Source organism: Neopelma chrysocephalum, unplaced genomic scaffold (assembly GCF_003984885.1).
Source record: "Neopelma chrysocephalum unplaced genomic scaffold, ASM398488v2 Primary Assembly neopelma1_96845, whole genome shotgun sequence".
In the NCBI taxonomy this organism is placed as follows: domain Eukaryota; kingdom Metazoa; phylum Chordata; class Aves; order Passeriformes; family Pipridae; genus Neopelma; species Neopelma chrysocephalum.
In genome coordinates, this window is record NW_020925488.1 from 1,157,652 (window position 1) to 1,181,653 (window position 24,002).

General features: G+C 55.1%; 2 protein-coding genes across 4 annotated transcripts in view; both read right to left on the reverse strand.

Annotated features, from left to right (window-relative positions):
• Positions 1-1,198: 1,198 nt before the first annotated feature.
• On the reverse strand, positions 1,199-17,358 carry PIGO (phosphatidylinositol glycan anchor biosynthesis class O). 3 transcript variants are annotated; one of them, XM_027670364.1, is made up of 11 exons: positions 17,318-17,358; positions 16,291-16,784; positions 14,343-14,486; positions 13,119-13,242; positions 11,989-12,148; positions 11,409-11,582; positions 8,006-9,578; positions 7,311-7,514; positions 6,843-7,045; positions 5,997-6,067; positions 1,199-5,402 (listed from the first exon to the last, which is right to left on the reverse strand). In XM_027670364.1, exons 2-11 carry the CDS (start codon positions 16,781-16,783, stop codon positions 5,282-5,284), a joined length of 3,267 nt encoding a protein of 1,088 aa, XP_027526165.1. In that variant the 5' UTR covers position 16,784; positions 17,318-17,358; the 3' UTR covers positions 1,199-5,281. The 3 variants fall into 3 exon arrangements, with proteins under 3 accessions (XP_027526165.1, XP_027526166.1, XP_027526167.1); XM_027670365.1 differs by lacking the exon at positions 17,318-17,358 and having other exon boundaries at positions 7,311-7,442; positions 16,291-17,028; XM_027670366.1 differs by lacking the exons at positions 1,199-5,402; positions 5,997-6,067; positions 17,318-17,358 and having other exon boundaries at positions 6,899-7,049; positions 16,291-17,028.
• Positions 17,359-18,043: 685 nt separating this feature from the next.
• Positions 18,044-24,002, reverse strand: part of STOML2 (stomatin like 2) — an 11,081-nt gene continuing 5,122 nt past the window's right edge. Inside the window, exons 2-10 of the mRNA XM_027670373.1 lie at positions 22,892-23,044; positions 22,498-22,597; positions 21,515-21,573; positions 21,175-21,276; positions 20,420-20,554; positions 19,762-19,906; positions 19,355-19,434; positions 19,013-19,141; positions 18,044-18,322 (exon numbers count right to left, since the gene is read on the reverse strand). Coding sequence (XP_027526174.1) covers positions 18,191-18,322; positions 19,013-19,141; positions 19,355-19,434; positions 19,762-19,906; positions 20,420-20,554; positions 21,175-21,276; positions 21,515-21,573; positions 22,498-22,597; positions 22,892-23,044 — 1,035 coding nt within the window. The 3' untranslated portion in view covers positions 18,044-18,190. The remainder of the gene's footprint in view (positions 18,323-19,012; positions 19,142-19,354; positions 19,435-19,761; positions 19,907-20,419; positions 20,555-21,174; positions 21,277-21,514; positions 21,574-22,497; positions 22,598-22,891; positions 23,045-24,002) is intronic.

The window sequence follows — 24,002 nt, forward strand, 5'->3', positions numbered from 1 at the left end:
CCCGCTTCAGAATTTTGTTTCCAGCACTGGGATGCCGGAGCAGCATCCCGGTAAACAGCAGTGTCCGAGCCCCGGTGCTCCCACGCCCACACCCCCCAGGCCCGGGACAGCAGCGGGAGGCGCCGGACGGGCAGGGGCGGGGACGAGGACAGCGCCCCACTCACCGCGGATGCTCAGAAGCAGCTCCTCGAACGCGTCTCGCTGCCGCCGCCGCAGCTCCCGCGCCGCCGCCGCCCCGCCGGGCCCCGCAGCCCGCGCTGCCTGCAAGGGACTCACTCACTGCCCGCCCGGATGGGGGACCGCACCGGCGGCAGGCCCGGGGCGCGGAGCAGGGAAGGAAGGGGACGTGCCGCACCGTCCAGCGCTCGGCCAGCGCCCTGCTGTGGGCGGCCCAGAACCGCAGGCAGCCCTGCTCCTGCTCCTGCTCCTGCTCCTGCTCCCGTTCCCGCTCCCGCTCCCGCTCCATGTCCTGCTCCGGCCCCGGGGCCTCCTCGCGCCGCCGCTTCATGGCCGCCGCCATCGCCCGCCGCTTTCCCGCCCTCCCGCCGTCACCATGGCAACGGGGACGCGGGGCGGAGCGGGCGTCCCTCCGGGGAGGCGGCGGCCGCGGAGGGACAAAAGGCGGCCCAAGGCGAAGCCGCCGTACACAGAGACATAAAATATCCCGAGTTGGAAGCGACCCACAGGGATCCTGGAGTCCAACTCTTAGCCTAGCTCACGACACCCCAAGGACCACACCATGTGTCTGAGAGCGTTATCCAAACGGTTCTTGAACTCTGTGAGGCTTGGCGCTGTGACCACTTCCCTGGGGAGCCTGTTCAGTGCCCAACCACCCTCTGCGTGAAGAACCTTTTCCTGACACCCAACCTAAACTTCCCCTTTAGCAAACCCTTAGGAAAAGGCTGATTCTTGGGGAATTTTGGGGGGTTGAACTCCATGATTCTTGTGGGTCCCTTCCAACCTCCGGATATTCTGTGATTGCGTGATGTCCAACGAAAAGCTTCCCTGGCACAGCTTCAGAGTCAGCTTCGCACGGTTCCTGTCACTGTTCGTCAGAGAGATCAACGCCTTCCCCTCCACTCCCCCTCGTGAGGAAGCTGTAGACTGCGTCAAGGGCACTGCGAAGGAGACCCGAGACGGGTCCCGGAGGGTCCTGCACCGGGAAGAGGGACGAAAGAAGGAGACGACACTGCCCGCCTTGGCTCTCACGGTTTTATTTGCAGACATCATCAGTTTCACAGCCGCCCGGAGCCCCGTGCCACCCTCGGACAGCAAATCTCCACGCACACCTCCCCCACTCCCCACTTAATTAATTAATTAAATCATTTATTAACGGAGTGACCCCTCCCTAGGTGCCCCCCGCGGTCGGTGGTGCCGCACCCAGCACTGCTGGACGTGGGACACCCATCCCAAGGGCCGCGGTTGCCGAGCGAAGGAGCGCTGCCCAATTGCCTGGTTTGGAGGGGTTTTTGGAAGAAAAAAGGCTCTGCCTCCCAGCAGAGACCCAAGCATCGCCTCCACCTTCCAGGTGTAGCTGCTGGATGTGAATGAAAGCATTGACAGCCAGATGTGTAGATACCCAGGAAAGTGTAGCACCACACTGCATGCAGAGCTCCCAGGATGCTTTCCACAACTGGGTCCATCCCCTTTATTTTTTTTCCCCAAATGAGGGACTGAGGCACACAGAGGTTAATAAAAAATAAAACAATCTTGCTCCAAGCCATGTCGTGTGTTGAGTCAGGGTTCAGAAGAAAGAGCAGCACCCCCCAGCCCTGTTCCCCACACACTGGCACTGCTGCTTCCCAAGGGGAAGGGGGAACATGCACACTGAGACTGGGACTGTGCCTTGGCATAAAAAAGCAGCCTGAAGTGTTGAGGGAAAAACAGAGATGGGACAGAGGAATGGGAGTGGGAACAGAGCCCTGGCCTCCCCAAAGCAGTGCCATCCCTTGGGACCATGTCAGCCCCACGGATCAGAGCAGTGGGATGCTCCCAACACCCCCAACTCTTCACAGTGGTATTGGCTTTCGGTTACCGTTTTCCAAGCAGCACAAAAAAGACACTATTCAATCCCTGACCTGTGCCAGGACCATGGGACACACTGTCCACCATGGGCCTGAGCCAGGGAAGTTTCCCAACGGAGTCTCCCCTGCCAAGGAACACACGCACAACGCATGCAAAGCCCAAAGTGCAGCAGGATTGTGGAGTGCAGGATGGAAACTACTCCGCTGAGCACTCTGTCCCCTGTCATGCTCAGCCAAGGGACATAGGGACTAGAAACAAACCACTTGGAATAACTCCTCCAGGAGAGACAAGCAGGCTATGACAACCTCTTTGAAAGGAGGGGGCAGAGCCTACTCCCCAGCATGTGAAGTTTCCCAAAGAGCCCTGGTTTGGACCAGCAGGCAGTTTCCTCTTGTGGTTTTAAATCAGCCCTGTCTGCTCGAGCATCAGCAGCATGTTCTGCTTCCAAGGTCGCCAAGCTCTGGACCAGCATTAACTCTGTAATCCCCAGCAGGCTCAGGAGAATGGCAGACCATCAATCAGCTCGAGGGCAGCTGGGGAAGGCTGACAAAGACTAAAAGAGTCAATGAAGGGAAGCAAGAGCATCTCCAGCCCTTGGAAAACTTGTCTTAGTGAACCTGAAATCTTTGGTGTAGCAGCCAGTCTGTCGTGGCCGAGCAGCCAGCACTCCGTGGCATCTCTGCAGTGACAGGAATGTATCTCCAGCTCTGTTACTGCAAGTTTTGTTTAGTCTCTGTTAAGAAAAGTGTGTGTGCTTCAATGACACTACAGCGCTGCTGTTCCCTCTGCTCTCCCTGGCGTACCAGGAACATGAGCCCACAGCCACAGTGGAGGGGTGACATGGAGGGGTGAGAGAGGATGCCCAAGCACCCTGTGAGTATTCCAGCCATGAACTATGGGCATGGAAAGCCTCAGCTGCCTTGGAGCGGCCGGTGAAAGAGGAACTAGTCCCAGAGATGGGAGCCCGGGGGCCTGGGTGGCAGCAGCAGGGACGTCAGGGGCCAGTTCTACACTATCAGTGACCACAAGGATTCTTGCCAGCACAAACACACTCAGGGCAGCAAGCTCCTGACCAGGTTACGAGGTCACAAGACGACCTATTTGGGCTCCAGCCTTGGGGTTTAGCAATATGTTATCCAGACTAACGTCACATTAAATGAACACTGGGTAGCTGCTACCTCCACCCCCTTCCTCCTCTGCATATGGATGTACCCCTCGCCGCTCAGCACAGAGAACATATGGCCAAGGAGTCACAGTTTACAGCAAATAACCTACTTCTGAGGGTGGGACTGCCTAAACCCATCTAACTGTGGGCTGATGTGTTTCTGCAGCTTCCAGCTTCCCCCACTACGCTGCTACCCCTTGCCTGTTCCTAGTATCAGTGTCACGCATCCAGGCAGTGAGGCAGCCCAGGGAGTGATGCCAGCTACAAACCAGTCCCTGGCTCAGTCAGGTGAAATTGAGCAGGACGGGCTCACAGAGCAGGGCAAAGGAGAGGCTGACACAGGAGAGCACAGCCAGCAGCTCAGGAGCAGGCCAGGCAATGGAAACCCAAAATTAGAACCGTTTAAGCCTCGCTGGAACTGCACCCTAACAACTGAGCAGGCATTTTGCAGAGGTAAAATACAAAACTCAACCTGCCCTAAAGAGCCATTTTCCACAGCAACTGGACACTTGGGAAAAATGGTAAGAACTCAAATGATGAGAGAGGTGACAAGACATTTTCCCTGGGACTCTCCAGGGCACAGGAGAGGAAGAGCCTGGAGTTACACTAACAGTCTGCAGTGAGGAATTCAAACAGGGGCAGTCATGGTGCATGAGTTAAAAATTAATGGGATCAGACAAACATCAATGCAAAAATCCCAGGCAAGCAGTCCTCAGCTCTTTCCAGAGGGAAAAGAGACAAAAGGTTTCATAGCACCAAGTAATGCCACACAGTGGTTCAGGGCAGTAAGGAATCCCAGCTCCAATGAAAACTGCAGGAGGAACTTGGCTGGGATGTGGCCACACACCATGGTCACTGTCCTCTACCTGTGCCCATAAAGAAAGAAACACCATGCAGCCAAGGGCAGTTTGGGGTAGCTCACTTGTGGCATGAGGTCCCACAGAGAATGCCAAGGCCAAGAGGGAGAGAAGTACCAAACACAGGATGATGGATGTAACTGGCTGCAGTGCCCAGGGTCCATAACCCCAACACATACACAGACACCAGTGAATTAAACCACCTCCTTCAAGAATTGGTGCCTGCTCAGGGCTTTCAAGCAGCTGTTCCCAGGCACTGGAGCTCACACCAAAGCCACTCCTGCAGTTGGGGCAGCTACTCTGGGCTCCTCTTTCCTCCCGGCCAGGCCCAATATGGGGGTGAGCCCATATTCTGTCACTATATCCTCTCTATCTTAACCATTCACCATTAACAGCCAGCATTCAGCAGCACATACTTAGGAAGAGATGAGGAGCCTTGGCTGCTACCACCCAGCCCACGGGAACCCTGACAGGCTGGGAACACGAGTGGAGAGTTTCTTGGTCATGGACACAGTTCTCCCTGCTACCACTGCCCCAAGCTAAGCCTTCTTCAGGCTGTACAAGGCAGCCCAGAGTGCTCTCCACTGCCCTTCATAGGGCTGTGGAGCACCAGGAAAACGGGAGTGAGTGTAGGGCAGGAAAGGCCTCACTACAGAGCAATTGACTGACTTTACAGAGGAGCAGCTGCCACCGAGGCCCTGGGAGCCATCTGCACATGTGTAACCACTTACACTTTGATTCCAGTGTGAAAACTGAGCACGTGGCTGCGGGACATTCCCTCTCCTTCCCACCTCCTCTTCCCTCCTCAGCAGGCCCCATCCTATGAGTCTTTGCACAGGCAACATGACATCCTGCTGGCCACTGAAGCCTTCCAGCTGCACAGTGGAGACAGTTGTCAGGAAAGGAGCAGCAAGATCCCCATTGGTGTTTCTCCAGAGGAGCGCCCCAGGACTCTTTGTGTCTTGGGCTCCTGCAGCAGAGTCCTCCTGCTGCCAGCAAAGGCCCAGCAAGAGCTCTGAACTCCCCTGCTGAGAAACACCCCCCCCCGTGAGCGAGGAACAGTTGACTCCGGTCCTTTTCTACAGCGCAGAGGCAGGGAGCAGGGGATAATCCCTGACTGCTGCCGGCAGGCACTCGTTGCTGGCGGCTCGTGTATCCCTCCCAGTCCGAGGGAGGCAAGGGGACAACCACAGCCTGGGCCGACGAGCAGGTCAGGATCCCCATGTCTCTGGCGCTACCTGAGCCGGAGCCGGCTGAACCAGGTGCTGACGGCGCAGTCCACGCGCATCACTAGGGAGATCCCCAGCAAGAGGCAGATGCTGCTCACCACGAAGCCCAGCGACTCGAAGAGGAACCTGCAGGCACAACAGAGGCAGTTAAGGAGGTCACAGCCAGCATGCCAACAAAGACAGGCTGCTCCCATTGCTCCCAGCAGACTGATTTTCCTGACAATGAGAGGCTGGTAGCACCCCACAACCTAAAACCTGAATTACATTTGCTGCCCAGCAGTTGCTGCCTGCAACCTGGAAGGTAAGCATGCCACTGGTTTAGAGGCCACTCAGGACCTGACTCAGTTGGGATTTTGAATCTCTCAGAGGCTGAGGCCACATCCCACACCTACTATTCCAAAGGTTTGCTAGTTCAGCATTTCTGGATTTACCACGTCTGGTCTGATCCCTAACTTTGGGTCTCTGAGCTGAATAATTCTTAGCTTCCAGGTGGGCTCTGTGTGTTCTTGGAATTAAGATGAGGAAAAATTTCTAGGCTCTACCTTAAGTCCAGCTTCTGAACTTAAAGCAGGAATTACTTAAGGACATTCCTACAACCTCTACTAGGTAAGAAGTCAGAACATCAATCACAGGGTCTCTTCCAACACTCCTGTCTAGGAACTCCAGTTCATGTCACAGATACGAGCCTTACCCATCATCAGAGCAACTCCTGGGACTTACTTGGGGGCAAAGACCTTCCAGACCATGAGGTGCCTCCTGAGGATCATAGCTGCACAAACACAGGCCAGGAGCTGTGAGGAATATCAGGAAAAACAAGTTACGAGTGACTCTGAAAAGATCTCCTGGGCTCACATCCGAAGGTGGTACTAAACTGCACACACTGAGAGGCTGGTGCAGCACACACCAGTTATGAGCGTCTCAAACAGGACTCCCTTCTATGTCCTCAAATCAAGAAACATGAGCAGCCTGGGGTACAGGCAGGCCCTCATGGGGCCCCCAGGCTGGGGCAGTACAGAGGAGGACTCACACTGTGCCTAACTTGACCTGCTGTTTCACTGAGAGGCACACTCCTGCTCTCCTGCTGCAGGGCCTGCCCCCTCCCTTGCACTGACTCTGGTCTGACCACACAGGAAAATGATCTGAAAGGATAAACCCCAGAAAGCTATTTGCTCCTTTCACAGGATTAATTTTCTGGTGTTTAGCTCCCAGTATCACCACAGCACATATGAAAACCAGAGCTGGTGTGAGATAGGGATGATCGGGAAGAGGGGGAGCAGGATTACAGCCCTGCAGTTCCTGAACAGACGCTCCCACTCTGGGCAGATGGGTATGAAAAGGAGCCTAATCCATACAGCGGCTTCCATGCTGGAACCCTTCCCAAAGCACAGAGCAAATGGCATAGCTGAGAAAGGACTTGCTCTTCCATCTGCAACCAGATGTATCACCCCTGCACTTGTCTGTGTCCTGGCTGACCCCTTTCTCTCATCAGAGTGACCCACAGTTCTCACAGCACACCAGTTGCCTCCTCAACAGCCTCTCCCACAGCCACCCTGCCTCTGTTCATACCTGTGTCCCAAGCACAAAGAGGTACTTCAGCCCCAGCTGCAACAGTGCAGCAGAGAACTTCTCTGGAGACTCCCGCAGCCTCATCTCCATCATGTGCTCCTCCACCTCCTGCAGCTCCTCCCGTGACTCCTTCTTGGGCTTCTTCCTCTGTGAGTTGGGCATCTCACACACAAAAGGCCAGAGCAGGAGCAGGGGGCAGCCAACTACCTCAAGGACAAAGGCACATGAAGTTACTGGAGCCCACGAGGCGAGAAGCAGTTTAGGCTCTGCCATCATGCCTTGGATATGAAGTAAGCAGATATCCAGGCCAAGCTGCAGGCCACAGGCAAAAGGGGACAGTGAGGATGCTGCTGTTCAGCTGGTGCCCGAGTCTTCACTGCCTCGTGCTCAGTTTGCAGACCCCCAGGCAAGGCACAGCAATGAGCTGTGTCCGCTCAGGGACCACAGCCCAGGGAGAAACTGATTTACCTGCAAAAAGGATATGGGAGGCAAAGGTGTTGGCGCCCACCAGGACAGCAGGCAGGAGGTTCGTGCTGTGGTCAAGGTGGAATCCGACAAAGGCTGCATTCCAGTGGATGGCTGGGAAGATGGGCTGGTGGCCTGTGGAATAGAAGAACTGGGAAGCAGCAAGAAGCCAGGAGATGACTGCATACCAGGGCACAGAAAAAGGCTCTGAGGGATAAAAAGATAAAAAAAGAGGCAGGGGGTGGGGATATCAGCATCAATGAACAAGACAAATCCATGGTCAAAAAAAGCCTAGTGACCTTTCTTCCAGGTTCCCTTTCCATGCTGGCTCTTTTGAGAGATAGGAACCAGCCCAGCTCCCACCACAGATGCAGCAACAGGCAACCATTCCCTCTGCTGCCCACCCTGTTACTGGGCTCTGTCAGTAACAGCAAATTTGGTGACTGCTCACACCCTGGGCAGAAGAAATGGGTGTAGAACTCCTTTCCCTGACTCCCCTTACATTCATGTCCCTGCTGCATGCATCTATCTTCTACCAGAGGATTTAAGTAGCTTTAAAAAAGTTAGGTGTATCCCCTGAGGATCAGTGCACCACCATTCCCCAGGAGCAGAGACTGGGCCCTTCCTCTCCCACTGGAATTAAGGCAAGGTGAGGACCAGGCCACACATCACATCCAGAGGTTGCTCTACTCACTCACCAGCATCTCCAGCAAGGCCTCTGGCACATGTGTGGATGTGCAGCAGCACAAAGGCCTCCAGGAAGAGGAGCAGGAAGGCAAAGCTCAGGCGCTCGCTGTGGAGGAGCATCAGGAGGAAGCCCAGGAGGGTGAGGGTTATGACCAGGGCTGCCGAGTACACACTGCCCAGCCCATACGCTGCGACCATGGCCCTGCAGCTGCCCCGCTCCAGCCGGCTCTTCTGGGACTCCTGCATCCTCTTGTAGATCTGAGGGATGACGTGGAGGAAGTCGACTTCGGAGCTGGGAACCCCCAGGTAGGGAGTGACGATGGATCCTGCTGACTCCCGCGTGTCCTTTGCAAACACCGTCATGGGATTGCACAGCAGGAGCAGCAGTCCCACGGACGCCAGTCCATAGACAGCCCACGGAAAGGCAACAACTGCCACCTGCACCAGCTCCTGCAGCTTGCCCAGGGAGTCGTCAGTGCTGGAGGCCACAGCCCAGTAACAGGCAATGCAGAGCACCACCAGCGGGAAGCCCCAGCGCACAAAGAGCACGAGGGGGTCCGAGCTGTTCAGGTTGCCGTAGTGCCGCAGCCAGCTCCGCACTGCATACACTAGCCCGGCCAGCAAGGCCACGCACAGGAGGTAGAAGAAGTTCTTGGCCCGTGTGTTTCTCAGGCTGGCAAGAGGGGAGAGGAAAAGAGAGGGCCGGCACTGAGGAATTTCTTCGCGGCACTGGTGGAAGAAACCAGAGAGGCGCACGCAGACCAGGAGCACGGTCACGAGGCACAGCAAGTACCAGATATCCTTCCGGTAAGAGGAAAAGCCAAGGAGCTGCTGCTTGGGGCTTTCTGGCACAGTCAGGTGACCGTCCCAGTGGAGCTTCCCTACCAGCAACATGACCAGCGAGGCCAGCAGGAACGGAGCCACCCGCGCCTCAGCCACAACAAAGCTGTCGGAGAACATGGCTCCACAGCGGAAGAACAGGATGCCCATGGGAAAGGCCAGCCCCAGCCATGCTCGCAGCCTCTGCCTCAGGCCACTGCTGGCCAAGGGTGGCTGACTGCCCACCAAACGGGCCCTCTTGGGATGCTGGATCCACCAGTGCCAGAAAAATCCCATCTGAGAACCAGCAGCTGCCCATGACGACACCAGGAGAAGGTCCAGCCCCTCCTGGGTGAAAACGTGGGCCAGCCCAAGAAGAGCAGCCCCCGTGAGGCCCCAGAGCAGTGGGTACAGCAGGCAGCTGCGATAGAAGGAGTCTGAGGATGTGGCCAACTCCGAGGCCATGTAGCAGAGCAAGCAGGAAGCCGCAACAAGGATGCAGCCCCCCACCATACGCAGGGGATGGAAGCGGGCCCAGGACTGGGTGCACACAGCCCGTGCCTCCCGCAGGTAGAGCTGGAAGCGACCAATGAGGCTTCCCAGCCTGGACTCCAGCTCCGGAGGCACCAGTGTTGTTCCCTGCACCTGGGCCAAGAGCTGAGTGTGCTCCTCCACGGTGCTGGAGAAGAGCTCCCGCAGGTGCTGGAGCTGCTCTGCTGGCAGGTCCTCAGCCACCAGCGAGTAGGAGTGCAGGAAACGATCCACCTACAGAAAAGGGGACACAGGATCAGACAGCAGCACTGGGACCACTGGAACAGGATTCACTGCCTCACACAGCCCTTTCAGAACGGAAACAGCCCCAATGTACCAACCCCTGCCAGGGCCGACCCTTCCCCAGCCACATCATCCTGGGCTGGTCACACAAATTCAGGATGTCACTGGCAGGAAACACAACCCCTCTGCCAAAGTGACATCCCTCTCAAGTGATGCATCCATCTTGACAGCCACACTTGACTCCACTTAGGTCTTCAGCTGCAGCTGCACCTCTGCTAACGTTGGGCATCACTAAGGGCTTTTATACAGTCTTTGGCAGCAACAAGACAAACATGCTCCAGAAGCTCAGATCATTACTGGCTCTTAATCTGCACCCGATGTCGACTTTTGCAGTTTTGTCTGAGGACAAACATCAAATTAAAAAGCCTTTAGTGGATCAGACCTAACCGCTTCCCCTTCTTCAATACAGGCACAGTAACCAACTGCACCATAGGCTTCTTGCTTCCTACTTTAAGAGTCATAAAAGAAGTCTTACAGGGGGATTAGCAGGGCAGGGTACCTGCACATACATCCAGCTGCTCAGCAGTGTAGATCTGCTCAAGTTCTGAAATGCATCTGTAACTCCACACACCTTCCAGTCACCCCAGAGCACAGGCAGAATCAGTCTACCCCGCCCATGCATGGCAGACATGTGCACCATCTCTCTCACAGGCCTGCACAACCCCGCCCCTGAAATGCCATGACTCCTTCAACACCAACACAACTGAGCCAGAAACCTCCTCAGACAAATGAGTGCAAATATTTAAACAGGTAGGACTGGATAATGCTGATTCCTAACAGATGACGATTGATATCCTCAGTGACTAATGGACATGAATACACAGTATCATCTTTAAATGACAAAGCACTCTGCTGCTCTACAAATACAGAGCCGAGAAGCTGAACGTTTCCATCTTCCCATCAGCAGTTGTATTCTCTCCAGCTCCTCATTGGCTTGTATCAGTAGTATACAACTAGCACTCGGAGGAGCTGGCTGGGTGCTGGAGGAGTTATATTCCTGTGCTCCCAGCAATCCAGGGTCCCTCAAAGGCAGACTGGCCCTTAGCTGAGACAAATGCCTTGCAATGCCTAAGGGAAATCTGGCTCTGTAGCATGACCAGAGCCACAAGAGACAGCCCTCACATCCTCCCTAGAGCGTCTGACTTGGCCTGCTCCATTTCCTGGGCTTCTTTTATTCTTCCCTTTACTCTCATTCAAATTTTGTCATTCATATCTTGGGGTTCTGTACTTTGGTGCACTTGGCTAAACTGCTCCTTCTGTAACCCACTTTACTGTCACCTGTTACAAAGTATTTATTTAGTCCTTCATTACTGTTCTCCTTCTGTCACTGATCTAGAATAGCTTTTTAGTTAACACTGTTTCTCCTCCAAAACTGAAGCAGCATCAAAACCTCAATTTTACTCTTGAATCTCCATTCACAAAACTTGCCCCTGGTCATCTTCAGCCTTAAGGAACCAGCGACCCCCATTACCAAATTCACCTGACAATCTGGGGCCAACTCTCACCCTGAAAGGAATGCCACCTTCCCAGGCAGTATTTTCCACACCATGGCACTAAACATGTATCTTTCATTTTAATTTGGGGGAAATGGTGCCGCCTTTTAATGGAGCAAACACTGCAAGGAGGTAACACCTCAAAATCGGTGCCCTTTGAAGGTAACAGCATGTCACTACCCCATCTCCACAAAACAGAAGAGGTTTGTGCTTAAAAAGCCATTCCTTTTCCCCTCTAGTTCAATGGGGGACCTGCCACAGGCCGTACCTGCTTGGCATTGATGTGATAGACCGAGAGCTGCTGCAAGGCTGCAGACACGGCGTCACCGTCCCCAGAGAACAGCTCGGCCATCACCTCCCCAATGCTGCTGTAGGGGATGGGCACACCCAGCAGCAGGGCCACAGTGGGCACCAGGTTCACCTGGGGAATGGTCTCAGGCTCCTGGAGAGACAGCGGAAGAATTGCAAATTCAGAAAGAACACGGCAATGCATCTTTTCACTCGTGTCAGAGGGCGATGGGAAAGACATCCCCGTTCAAAGGTGAATCCAGGCAAGGGCACAGCCCTGCCCTCCCCAAGGGCCCTGTGGAGTGACGGATACCTGCTGGGAGCTGCAGGTCGATGGGTACAGCCCTACACAAGCACCTCTCACAGCTGCAGGGGCCTGAACATGGGTCCCAAACGCTTCAGTCCCCCGGATCCTGTGTCAGCTCTTCCACTGTTCTCTCAAGACAAGGTGAGAGACTCCCTCATCCCTCTCAATCTAAATGATCCCAATCAAACTGTCACTCTCTGTAAACCCAGCATGCAGTTTTCACCCCAGATACCAAGGGTCAGCTTCTTCTCACCTCTGGAGGGCCACTGCCAAACAGGGGTGTCCTGCTGTACACAAACAGTGCTGCGTTCACTTCCTTCTCGCTGTCGCCACCGTGGTCTCCAGTCTCTGTCATGCCATGGTCCCCAGCCACCAGAAGAAGGGTGTCATTCCCCAGGTGATCCACCAAGGACCTGTCAACAGGATAAGGAAGGTCAAGTCCTCCCTGGGCAGGAGCCCAACCAGCCTAGGTGGGAGAGGACGTGTCCCCACCAAGCCTGCCTGTAGCACAGAGGTGAAGCCCACAAAAGGGTATGAGCAAAACTAAGTGCTGACGCAGAGCTGTAACAACTGAGCCAGGGACCATGATGCTTTAAATGGGTGCTCTAAAGCCAAACTGAAAATTCAGAGCCCTGAGACAGAGTGGACTAATCTTTCTTAGATGCCCAGCAAACGGTGCCTCCACGGATCTTGACAAAATGCAATTCAGAGGAAAGGTTCCTAACAGGAACAAAATTTTACGCTGCTTCTGTTCGGGTCACGTATCATGTTATGTGAGCCATCTCCTACTTTAAAGGACAAAAGAGGGGATTAGTCCCTGAAGGATGCAGTAGGTGGTAGATATACACTGTCCTCTCAGATACAGCAGAGTAAGTCACCAATTCCTTGTAGCAGCAAAACTTAAAGCAGTCCTAAGAATGAAAAGCTGCAGCATTTTGGGCTGAGACATGTCTGCATGACTGAGATTTCTGGATCCCATTCTGCTCTCTGACACAAAGGTGCAACTTATGGGCCTGTGTGATAAATGCAGCAATACCCAGCCAGGGTCCTCCATGTGCTTCTCAAGCATTGCTAAACCTCATGTTTGCTCAAGTAGCCTTAATCTCCATGTTAAGGGCAGAAAGACTGAGGCTCAGCTGTACTCCAGCTGCACTGTCACCTGATGGTTTGGTAGAGAATCAAGGCTCCGACAGGCAGCCTTACCTCTGAAACCAAACCTCTCATGAACATGCACCTACTCAAAGAGAGACTGCCCATATCTGGGCTTCCAGCTGCTGCTGGCCAAAGCTGTTTTCCATGTTAACAGGGTCAGTAAGCATCCCCTGTTGCCCTCTGCATCTCCCTGGGAAGACTCAGGCAACCCCTCCCTACTGCATTAATCACCTGAGCATCTCGTTCATCTGGGTGAGCTTCTTGGCCATCTCAGGGTGGTCGGGTCCATGTTTGTGCCCACAGTGGTCCACTCCAAGGAAGTGAGCAATTAGCATGTCCCATTCTCCACTGTCCACTGTGGAACAAAAGCAGCCTTATCAGACACCAGCCTGGGATTCCACACCTGGATCCTCCTGTCAGAGCTCCCTGATTGCCTCTGGACACTGCTGTTTCTTCCCCTCCTGCCACCGTCACTGCCAGCTCTCAAGCAGATTGGTGCAGGTTTTAACTGAGGCACACTCTTGTCTGCAAGTGCCTGGGTGTAACGGCACAGGGACATCAAAGCCAGTATCCCTGGTTTTTCCTCACCACCCCTCAGGGCGGGAACGGGCCAGTGTCACCAAAGCTGTCTTGAAACACCCTTAACTCAAGCTGCCACAAACTGAGCTAAATCAATGGGATCCTCCAGAGAAGAAAAACCCAAAACTCCCATCCTCCCCAGAGGAGGGTTCATGGGTTGGACCCATGAATGTGCCCCTCTGCAACCCATCTGGCACACCAACATTGTCCCTAGCTAGAAAGTTTCCCCAGCCTCTCTGCTCTGCTTCAGGGCATTGACACATGGAAACCAACATATTTGGAGTTAAATGATGAAGAGCAGCTCTCCCACAAGGCACAAGGACTTCCCTGTGAAAGGCCACTGCACCCTTGATTCACTTAGAGTCAAACACAGAAAAAGGAAAGAGGATTTCCCTTGGTCCCAGGACCTCAAGAAGGTGGAAATCACCTAAAATTCACAAACTAATCTCACACTTCACCTTCTTCCCACGATCAGGAGGTGCACAAGCTATGCTGAGAGCAGTGCTGTGTCCCAGCCTCCTAACTTGTCTATTTCCCAGAGCACTGTGTGCCTTCCTGGGCAGCCACAAGTCAAAATTTAGCTGCTCCTCCTGCTACATCCTGCCAGTGTGTTTCTAGGACAGATGTCAAAGTTCATCCCAAGAAGCTGAACTCCCTCCCAAATGGTGGAAAGGTATTTACAGAAACAGTCTAGGGGCTCCAAGAGCTGGCTTATCTGTGGAAGTCTAGTGAGAGCACTGTAATCCTTGGGCAGCAGCTTGTGACTGCCCAGTGCCACAACATAACAGAAAAATCCTTCAGTCCTACCCCAAACTTGCAGTAGAACTCCCACATAATGTCAAGGGTTATCCAGGCCCTGGGGAAAGGGCTGCTTACCAGTTGGATAGAGATGCTGCAGGATTCCATCATCCACAGTGTGAAGATCCTTCACGTTAAAAGAAGGGAAGAAATACGAGCGGAAAAACTTCTTCGGGAAGAGTCCTTCCCACGTGTCATCACCCATGAAGACGACTCTCCTTCCTGTGAGACAGGAACCAATAAGAGACAGAGCCCACCTGAGTCATGCTGTTACCTACAACAACACAAAGAGCCTGGGCAGACCCAGGTCAGGGTCTGGAGCAATGGCCCCTCTCCAACCCACACTCAAAACTGACCTAAAATTAAAATGACCATCTGGTTGTAAATGACTCTGAATACAGGGAGTGACCAGCCCTGTCTCTAAGCCCAGGAGCGTCCCCCACACCAAATCCACCTGCACAACTCACGATTTATTGCTGGCCTGATACATCACCCCAGTAGAAAGACTTGTGGGTCACAACACAGGCGGGTGCAGGAGGTGCAGCACAAAGCAGACAAACCCTGACCCAGGGCCTGTGACCCCACTGCAAAACAGGAGGCAGGAGGTGGGGGTTGAGTAGAAGCCATGAGTCCTGGGCTCTGGCTTTTAAACACAACAGTGGTGGTGTTTCAGATGTGGAAAAGAAAAGGCAAAAGCACTGACGCTTCTTCCCTCTACCCTCGCTCTGCTTGCCCTGTCTGCCACCAGCCCACCGTGCCTCCACAGTGCCTCTCCAGCCTGGGAGCAGGAACCATTTCCTCTGAGGCTGCTGCTGTGGCACAGGGCCTACCAGTGCGTTTGCCTCAGATGTTTGACTGTATTTGCCCACCTTGCTCACATGCAGTCCTGTTGCCTCAACCCAGGCACTGGTATTGGTGCCACTCTGAGCCCCTGGAGAACAACCCACTGTGTCCTGTCCCTTTCCCTCCACCATCCCACCATAACAAACCCTTTACAGCTGCACTGAGCACCCCACAGTGGCACTGAACTACACCAAAGATGCGGTGAGGTTGCTGCCTAAGAGCCACAGGCAGCTGGCCAGGCAGGCAAGGTCACCCCCACAGCACACCTGGCACCACCTGGCACACCTGGCTCCTCCCTCCTCACATGGCACGACCGACTGCCCTTGGCTTCGTACAGTCATTCCTGGAGGTGACCTTGTGATGGTCACCATCAGAGCAGCCACCTTCACCTGCTCTCTCATCATCTTTGAAGATGATGAAGATGAAGCCACAGTCACAGCTACTCCTCACTCCCAGCACAAGTTGGAGAAACCCTGCCTGCATGGCAGCTCTGCCTGAGAAAACTGTCACTGAGCAGGGCAAAAGAATTAGCTGGTAGAGTGGAGGTGTTGTAAGAAGTTCCCTTCCCACTGAGACAGGAATCAACGTTTTGACCTTAAAGATCACCTAGTCCCAATCCCCCCTGCTATGGGCAGGGACACCTCCCACTAGACCAGGTTGCTCAAGGCCTTATTCAGCTTGGCCTTGAACACTGCCAGGGTTGGGGAATCCACAACTCCCTGGGAAACCTGTTCTAGTGTCTCTTCACGCTCATAATGAAGAATTTTTTCCTATTATCTAACCTAAATTTCTCCTCTGTCAATTTGTACCCATTAGTCCTTCTCCTATCACTACAGCTCCTGATAAAAGAGTCCCTCTCGAGCTTCCCTGCAGGCCTCCTACAAATACTGGAAGGTTGCTACATAGGTCTCCCTGCAACCTTCTCTTCTCCAGGCTGAACAGTTCCAATCATAGAATCATCAAGGTTGGAAGAGACCTTCAACATCATCCTATCCAACCATCCACTTATCACTGTAACCCCTAAACCACAAAACCCAGTGCAAGATCCAGATGCCTCCTAAATACCCCTCCAGGAATGGTGACTCCACCACCTCCCTGGGCAACCTGACCACCCTAACAGTGAAAAAACACCTGTTTCTAACGTCTGACTGTCCCCTGCCTCAGCCTAAGGCCAGGAACCCACCGTTCTGCACCAGCTGTGCCAGCAGGTTGTCCTCCTGGATGGCGTAGGAGGCAAAGTTGCTGCCCACATCGATGAAGGTGGGCAGTGACCCGGTGGTGAGGCCCTTGATGCGCTGCATGGTGGCGGTGGGGGGGTCGGCCCGGAAGCGGTAGAGCCGGGCGTGCCGGGGCTGGGAGGTGGCCAGGTGGTGCAACACCCCTAGCTTGTTCTCGTAGGGCAGGGGGCTGGCCTTGCCGGGGTCGAAGCGGGCGAACTCGAAGCGCAGGGCGTCGATGATGACGAGCACGGCCTTGGAGAAGCGCTGGGGCGCCCAGCAGGAGCCCGGCGGGAGGCTCTGCCCCTCCCAGGGCGGCGGCACAAGCGGGTCGGAGCAGGAGCTGCTGCTGGCGAGCTCGATCCGGGTGAGCAGGAAGCCGCTCATGAAAAGCCCGATGCCGGCAAAAAAGAGAAAGCAAACCCAGGCCAGGAAGAGCACCACTGGCCACCGCTGCATCCTAAAGGGAAGGACAGGCAGGCTCAGGCCACGGCGGCTCTACCCGGGCCGGGCACCACTCCCTGCCAGCACCCACCGCTGGCCCGACACCCCTCACACCCACCTCTCCCCCAGGACCCCCCGTCAGCCTTGACACAACCCTTTTCCCGGTCCCACACCACGTCCTGACAACCACCCTGTGCACCTCCTCATACCCCGCCTGAGCGGGAGCCGTGTCCTGCTCCCTCCCGGCTGCCCAGAGCCTCCCCGGCACACCCAGCCCCCCTTACACACCCCAGACCCTCCCCGGCCCCTCTCTAACACCTCCAGCTCCCCTCATGCACCCCCATCCCCCAGGGCCTAGCCCTGACACCCCCAGCTCCCCTCACACAGCCCAGACCCTTCGTGACACTGCCAGCCCCTCCCCGGCACCCCCAGCTCCCCCTCCGCCGCCTCACACCCGAGCCGCCCTTGTGCCTCGCGCACCTCCAGACTCCCCTCCGGCCCCTCACAGCCCCCCGTGTGCCCCCCGACCCCGCTCCGCTCCCGCCCCACCTGCGGCCCCCGGCGCCCGCCGCCCCCGGAAGCGCCGCGCGTGGCGCCGACCGCGCTAGAGCGGCACCGCGGGGAGTGCGGGGGCGGCAGCGCCCCCTGGCGGCCAGGAGGTCCCCCCCCGCGCACCTCCCTCCGGGCGAGGCACCCCAAGCGGGCCAGAGGCGGTGTTTTAATTATTCAATTAATTAAGTAATCGGCAGAGGCTTTCCCCGCCCTGCGGTGCGCGCTGTGAGGAGCCCTCTACAGAGAACGCACTGTCATGCATTGTAGGGGTAGCTTCTGTGAGACAACAGAGGAGGGGACAGTGACAGGAGCTCCCATTCCCAGAGAAACTTCCTCCCCCCACGCGGTGAGAGGCATCCTTTCCAGGAGTAGGGTCCCGAAGTTCACAGTCATAGAATGGTTTGGGTTGCAAAGGACCTTAAAGATCATCTTGTTCCAAACCCCCTTGCCGTGGGCACAGACACCTCCCGCTAGACCACTCGAAAGCCCCATCCAGCCTGGCCTTGAACACTTCCAGGGATGGGGCACCCACAGCCTCTCTGCGCAACCTCTGCCAGTACCTCACCACCCTCAAAGAAAAGAATTTCTTCCTAATTTCTAATTTTTTCCTCTTGCAGATCACTGTGTGTCCATGGGAGCTCCTGGCAGGAGCCTCTTGAGGATGGATGGTTCCCCTTTGGCATTGGACAGTAGGGTCAGGCCCCTGAGCACAAGGGAACATGCTGCAGCAGCACCGGTACCATTTATTACATGATTTAAATCCAAATACAAAATAGGGACTAAGGGAAGAAGAGCATCTGACCGCGGCAGGACAGGCCTGCCAGTTGCGGAGCAGACCTCGGGACAGGGAGCGGGATCCTTCCAGCCCCGTTAGCTGGAGCTTCCCTGCTCTGCCTTCAGCATCTCCGTGGAGGCAGGCTGGGGCTCCTCGTGGGCTGGGAGCGTCTCGTCCTGGCTCTTCACAGCTTGTGGCTTGGTCAGTGTGGTGTATATCCCCAGGGCCTGGAGAGAACAAGAGAGTCATGAGGAGGGGTGGAGAGGAGAGGGCCAGGCCCCAGCACACTGCCACCTTCACCTCCTTGGGGCAAGAATCACAGAAGGGTTTACCTTGGAAGAGACCTTAAAGATCGTCTTGTTCCAACCCCTCTGGGGGTTGGGCAGGGACACCTTTCACTAGACCAGGCTGCTCAAAGCCCCATCCAACCTGGCCTTAAAAACCCCCAGGGATGGGACATCCACAGTTTTCCTGGGCAACTTGTGCCAGTGCCTTATCACACTCCTAGTAAATAATTTCTTCGTAATATTTAATATAAACCTACCCTCTTTCAGTTTGAAGCCATTCCCCCTTGTCCTATCCCTAGATGCCCTTGTACAAGTCCCTCTCCAGCCTTACTGTAAGCCCCCTTTAGGTACTGGAAGGCTCTCTCTGGAGCCTCCTCTTCTCCAGGTTGAACGATTCCAATTCACTCAGCCTTCCCTCATAGGAAAGGTGCTCCATCCCTCTAAGCATCTTGGTGCTGTCCTCTGGACTCACTCCAACAGGTCCATGTCCTTCCTATGCTGGGGATCCCAGAGCTGGATGCAGTGCTCCAGGTGGGTCTCACCCGAGCAGAGCAGAGGGGCAGAATCCCCTCCCTCACCTACTGTCCACCCTGCTTTGGATCAGCCCAGGACATGAGTGACCACACTGACCTGTGCCACCATGTTGGTGACGTCGCCGGTGTTGGCGGGCAGCAGGACAGTGTTGGAGTCTTTGGCAATCTTGGAGAAGGCGTTCACATACTGCTCTGCCACAGACAGGGAGGCAGCAGCGCTGCCATGCTGGGGAGAGAGGGACGAGTCACGTACCACCACGAGCTCATCCGTGCCCACATCCCCAGCCCACCCCAGCTGGGAGAGCAAAGATCCTCATTCCCTGCTGCTGAAAATGCCGGCGAGCGTCCAAGAGAAAGTCAGGTGCGCCACCCCAGCCACGTGTCAACTTCCCCAGTGCCAGCACCAAGACAGTGGCTGCCCCAAGGAGCTGTCACTCACCTGCTGTGACAGAGCAGCTGCCAGGAGCTGAATTGCCTCCGCCTTGGCCCTGGCCTTGACCAGCATGGCATTGGCTTCTCCTGCAAGGAACCACAGCAGAGCACACGTCAGAACCGCCACAAAGCGTTTGCCAGGAGCGAATCCAGAAAATTTCAAGGAGTGAATCCAGACAAGTTCATGCATGCATAGTCTTCTCTCACCCAAGAGCAGCATTGCCACACACCTCCAGCTGCCCGAGGCTGTGGCAGGGCAGCAGTATGAGCTGGAGCTCAGCACAAAGGCCCCAGCAGGGAAGGACCAGTGTGGCTGAGGATGCCTGGCCCACAGCGATGTGGTCTCTCCCCAGCAGCATCACCCCTTGGTCCAGATGGCTACAGATCCCCACATGTTCTACCCTAAAGCATTACCAGCAGCTTTGTTGATTTGTTCAGCCTTCTCAGCTTCTGACGCCAGGATCTGGGCCTGCTTCTGGCCCTCAGCCACGTTGATGGCAGATTCCCGCGTCCCCTCCGACTCCAGCACCGTCGCCCGCTTCCGTCGCTCTGCCTCCACCTGCAAACACAGGTCAGACACCAGCCTGCCATGACTGCACGGGGTCAAGGACACACTCCTGGGTCCTGCTGGGGCTGGCATGGCTCAGCAAAGCATAAGAATGCAGCTACAGAACACCGCATGGTCCTGCTGACGGCTACTTCTGCTCCTCAGGTCCCACAACCCTTCCCAGCTCCATCCACACCTAACTGGACAGCTGCTTTCCCCTCCTCCCCTTCCAGCATGAAGATCTGATGCCCAGCTTTTCTCAAGGGGAGACCTTCAGCTCTGGGATTTGCTTCCCTATAGAGCCCAGTAGGGATTTTACAGGGAGCTGGCAAGGCTTGGGTGTACCAGGCAGGGGCCACCACCGCCAAAATTAGGACAGGAATTATTTATTCAGTTCAGTAGCTGTATGTCTGCAACCAAAGTGCCTCTCACTACAGGAAGGGCCTGTGATGCCAGCTGTGGACAGGTAACAATGACACTGTGTGGAAGACTCTTGTTCCAGACCTCCCTCCCAGAGAGCCACACCTGCATCTGCATGGATTCCTTCACACGTGGGGGCACATGGATGTCCTTGATCTCGTAGCGCAGGCACCGGATGCCCCAGCAGTCTGAAGCTTGGTTGATGGCATCCACAATGCTGGCATTGAGGGACTCCCGCTCCTGGGAGGCACAAAGGAAATGGCAGAGAGCAGAGAAGAGGTTCTTAGCATGAGACAGGTGTCAGGAGGAAAACAGACACTCCCCACCACGGGCCAAGATGTGCCAGAAAAAAAACCATCTCCAAAGGCATCAGGCAGGGTCAGGTGTTTCCTGCAGCTCTTGAAGGGGTCACCATCTCCTAGGGAGAGCAGGGCCCACAGCTGAAACTGCTGGGATACAAACATCCAGTGTACATCTGGATACAACAGGAATGCCAACACCTCCGGTTTTTGCCCAGCAATGCAGCACAAGGACTAGGGCGCCCCATGAACCATGCATCACTGGGTCTGAGCAACGAGTCACCAGCTCAAGAGAAACACAGGTGGACCAGCTGGGTCTGGGCACATGCCACCCATCACCCCTTCCAAACAACCCAGGGCAGGGTAAAAAATAGCTCCTGTTAAAAAAACAACGGAAACAAGACCCATCTCCACGGATTCACCAATAGGTCAACTGAAACAGAAGCCAGAAGCCCTCTCAGCAAAGGGCATTTTGCTATTAAGTGTATCAGCCTGGCCATGCAGGCTGCCCCAGGGTTTCCAGAGATGCTGGGAGCTCCACAATCCATCTCCCCAGCTCACCCGGAAGACTCTGTCGAGGGAGAGTTTGCCAAGTTCAGATCTCATGGTGGTTTGGGCCAGCTGGGTCACTGCATACTCAGGATCTTCCACCCCATAGCTGGCCTGGAGAGCAGAAGCACAAAACAGAGTGGATAGGGGTGCCAAGAGGGACCCTGAATGGAGCAGGAGGGACAAACACAGCACCAAGACAAAAACACCCCTGCCAAAAACATGGAGTCTGAAGCCTTGGGAGGGGTCAAGGTGTCAAACCCATCCACCAGGTAGTACACAGAGGCTGAAGCACACATTTTGGGGAGCAGGCAGAACCAGGAGAGAGGTGTCTGAAGGGCAGGGATGGTACCTTGTAGGGGTCCATAACCCGCAGGTACAGCACACCATCGATCTGCAGGGTGACATTATCTGCCAGGAGAGAACAACAGTTCCTGTTTACTGAAGCAGCAAAGAGAAAACATGGACAACCCTCTCTTCCCCAACAGAACCGGGCAGGGTTGTCCCTTTCCTTCCTGGCATAGCAGCACCGCACAGAAGAAGGACTGGCTGAAATTGATCTCCTCATCTAAAGACTTTGTAAAAATGATCTTAACATTCCCTAGAAAAACACTACGATGTTTTAATACAAAACAAATCTCAGGTTTTCAGATAGAAACATTTCACACTGTAGTTCTTGTAAATAAAGATTTAAGGGGGAAAAAAATTAAACAAAACATTGAAAGCTTGAAATGTAACATCTGTCCATTAACATTAGATTCATTAAGCTGATCCAAAAGCTCTTTTACAGAGGTGTTTCAGGGTTTTATTGTGGTTCAGTAAAAGAAGACATCTGAAAAATGTATTCCTGGTCAGGTGCATTCAACCCAGCAAGGGGCAGCTGCAGGACCTCCTGGGGTGCCCCCTGCTTACCAAAGCAGCCTTCCAGCACCTAAAAGGGACACAAGAGAGCTGAAGAGGGAGTTTTCACATGGCTATGGAGTGGTAGGACAACGGGGAATGGCTTTAAGCTGATAGAGGGCAGTTTAGATTAGATATTAGGAAAAAATTCTTTACTGTGAGGGTGGTGAGGCATCGCAGAGGTTTCCCAGAGAAGCTGTGGATGCCATCCCTGAGCAATCTGGTCTAGTGGAAGGTGTTCCTGCCCATGGCAGGGGGGTTGGAAAAAGGTGATCTTTAAGGTCCTTTGCAACCCAAATCATCCTGTGATCCTGTGATTTTATGGCCAAGTCTGGGTGCCAAGGGATGGGGCTGAGTGCACAAGCCTGAGACTGTTCCTTGCTCACCCCAGATGCAGCAGAAGGGAAGGGGCAGGACATGGAAGCTGTTCCTCACCCAGTGTGACAGCTGACTGCTCTGGGACGTTAATGACGATTTCTTTGAGACTCTGCACGTAACGAATCCGATCCAGGAGAGGGATGAGGAAGTTCAAGCCCTGGGAAGAGGGCAGGATTAGATGGGTGACAGTCAAACTAGAGAGAATTGTGCAAAGACCATGCCACACACTACAGATGCTGCAGGCAGAGCAAGCACACTTCACACACAGAGGGAATTTCAGTTTCTGAGTGCTTTTAACACCCTACTAAGGGAAATCAGTCCACAGGCAGCCAAGAGGATTTCAGCCTGAGAGAATGAGCCCACCACCCCTCAGATCCTCACGCAAAGGATGCGCTTCGCTACAGCTTTAGGAACCTGCTGAATCCAGAAGGGGAGAAAAGCTGCTCCTTACAGGCTCGAGGATTCGGTGGAACTTGCCCATCCTCTCCACCACCCAGGCCTCCTGCTGGGGCACGAAGAGCACCCCGATGTTGACGGGCAGCCCGGAGTTCCAGCGGCACGGAGCCGGGGCCAGCCGTGCCGCACCCTTCAGCTGCTGGGAGTGCTGGGGAACGGAGAAGGAACAGGATTGAGACCAGCACCACACCTGTTCCCCCGTCTGGGATCGTGGCTAGGGCACCAGGGCAGGAAGGAGCTCTGATGCCCCAAACAAGCCCATTCTCTAAGGGGACACAGGCTGTTCCCACAAGGATGAGGCCCAGGGCCCCAGGGACAGCCTTCTCCACAGCGCAGGGCAGCTCACTCTCATGCTAGAGCTCCCTGCACATCTCCTCTTCTCTCACATTCCCCTTGGAACAGCCAATAAAGCTCCCTGCCACCATAAGGGCAAGGAAGGTATGTGTGGAGCAATGAAGGTGTGTGTGTGGGTCTCTTCTGCCCCACTCAACCCTATAACCTGGTGAGGCCTGTTCCCCCCAGCCCTCTCCGTCACCTCAGTCTCAGGCCACCCCTCTTCAATAACCTGTCCCTCCCCAGCTCCGGCTGCTTCCTGGGCTCCCTCCAAGTTTTCCCTGGGGATTCCCTGGGCACCCACAGCCCCTCACTCCCACAGCTCCCCTCACTCCCTCCCACACCTGGCTCCCCCCAACCTTCTTTCTAACCCCCCCCATCCTAAACTGGCTCCCAGACCTCCACAGCCCCACACATCCATTTCTCCCACAACATCTCAGCCCTCCCTCACCACTCCCCATGCCCGGTCACACCCACTAAACCCCATATGCTCTGTACCCCCATCCCTGCCCAGTTCCCCCCTCCCCAGCACTTTCCCAGACCCCCAACACCCCCAACTGACCCCCCCAACCTCCTATATCTGTTTGTCCTTTGCATTCCCCTGAAACCCCACACCCCCATCCCTGCCCAGCTCCCCCCTCCTGAGCCCCCATGCTCCCAGTACTCCCCTGGACCCCCAATACCACCCCACTGATGCCGTCCCAGTCCCCCCACACCCATCTGTCCTCTGCATCCCTTCCTGCACCCCCTTCCCCTATCCCTGCTAAGCACCC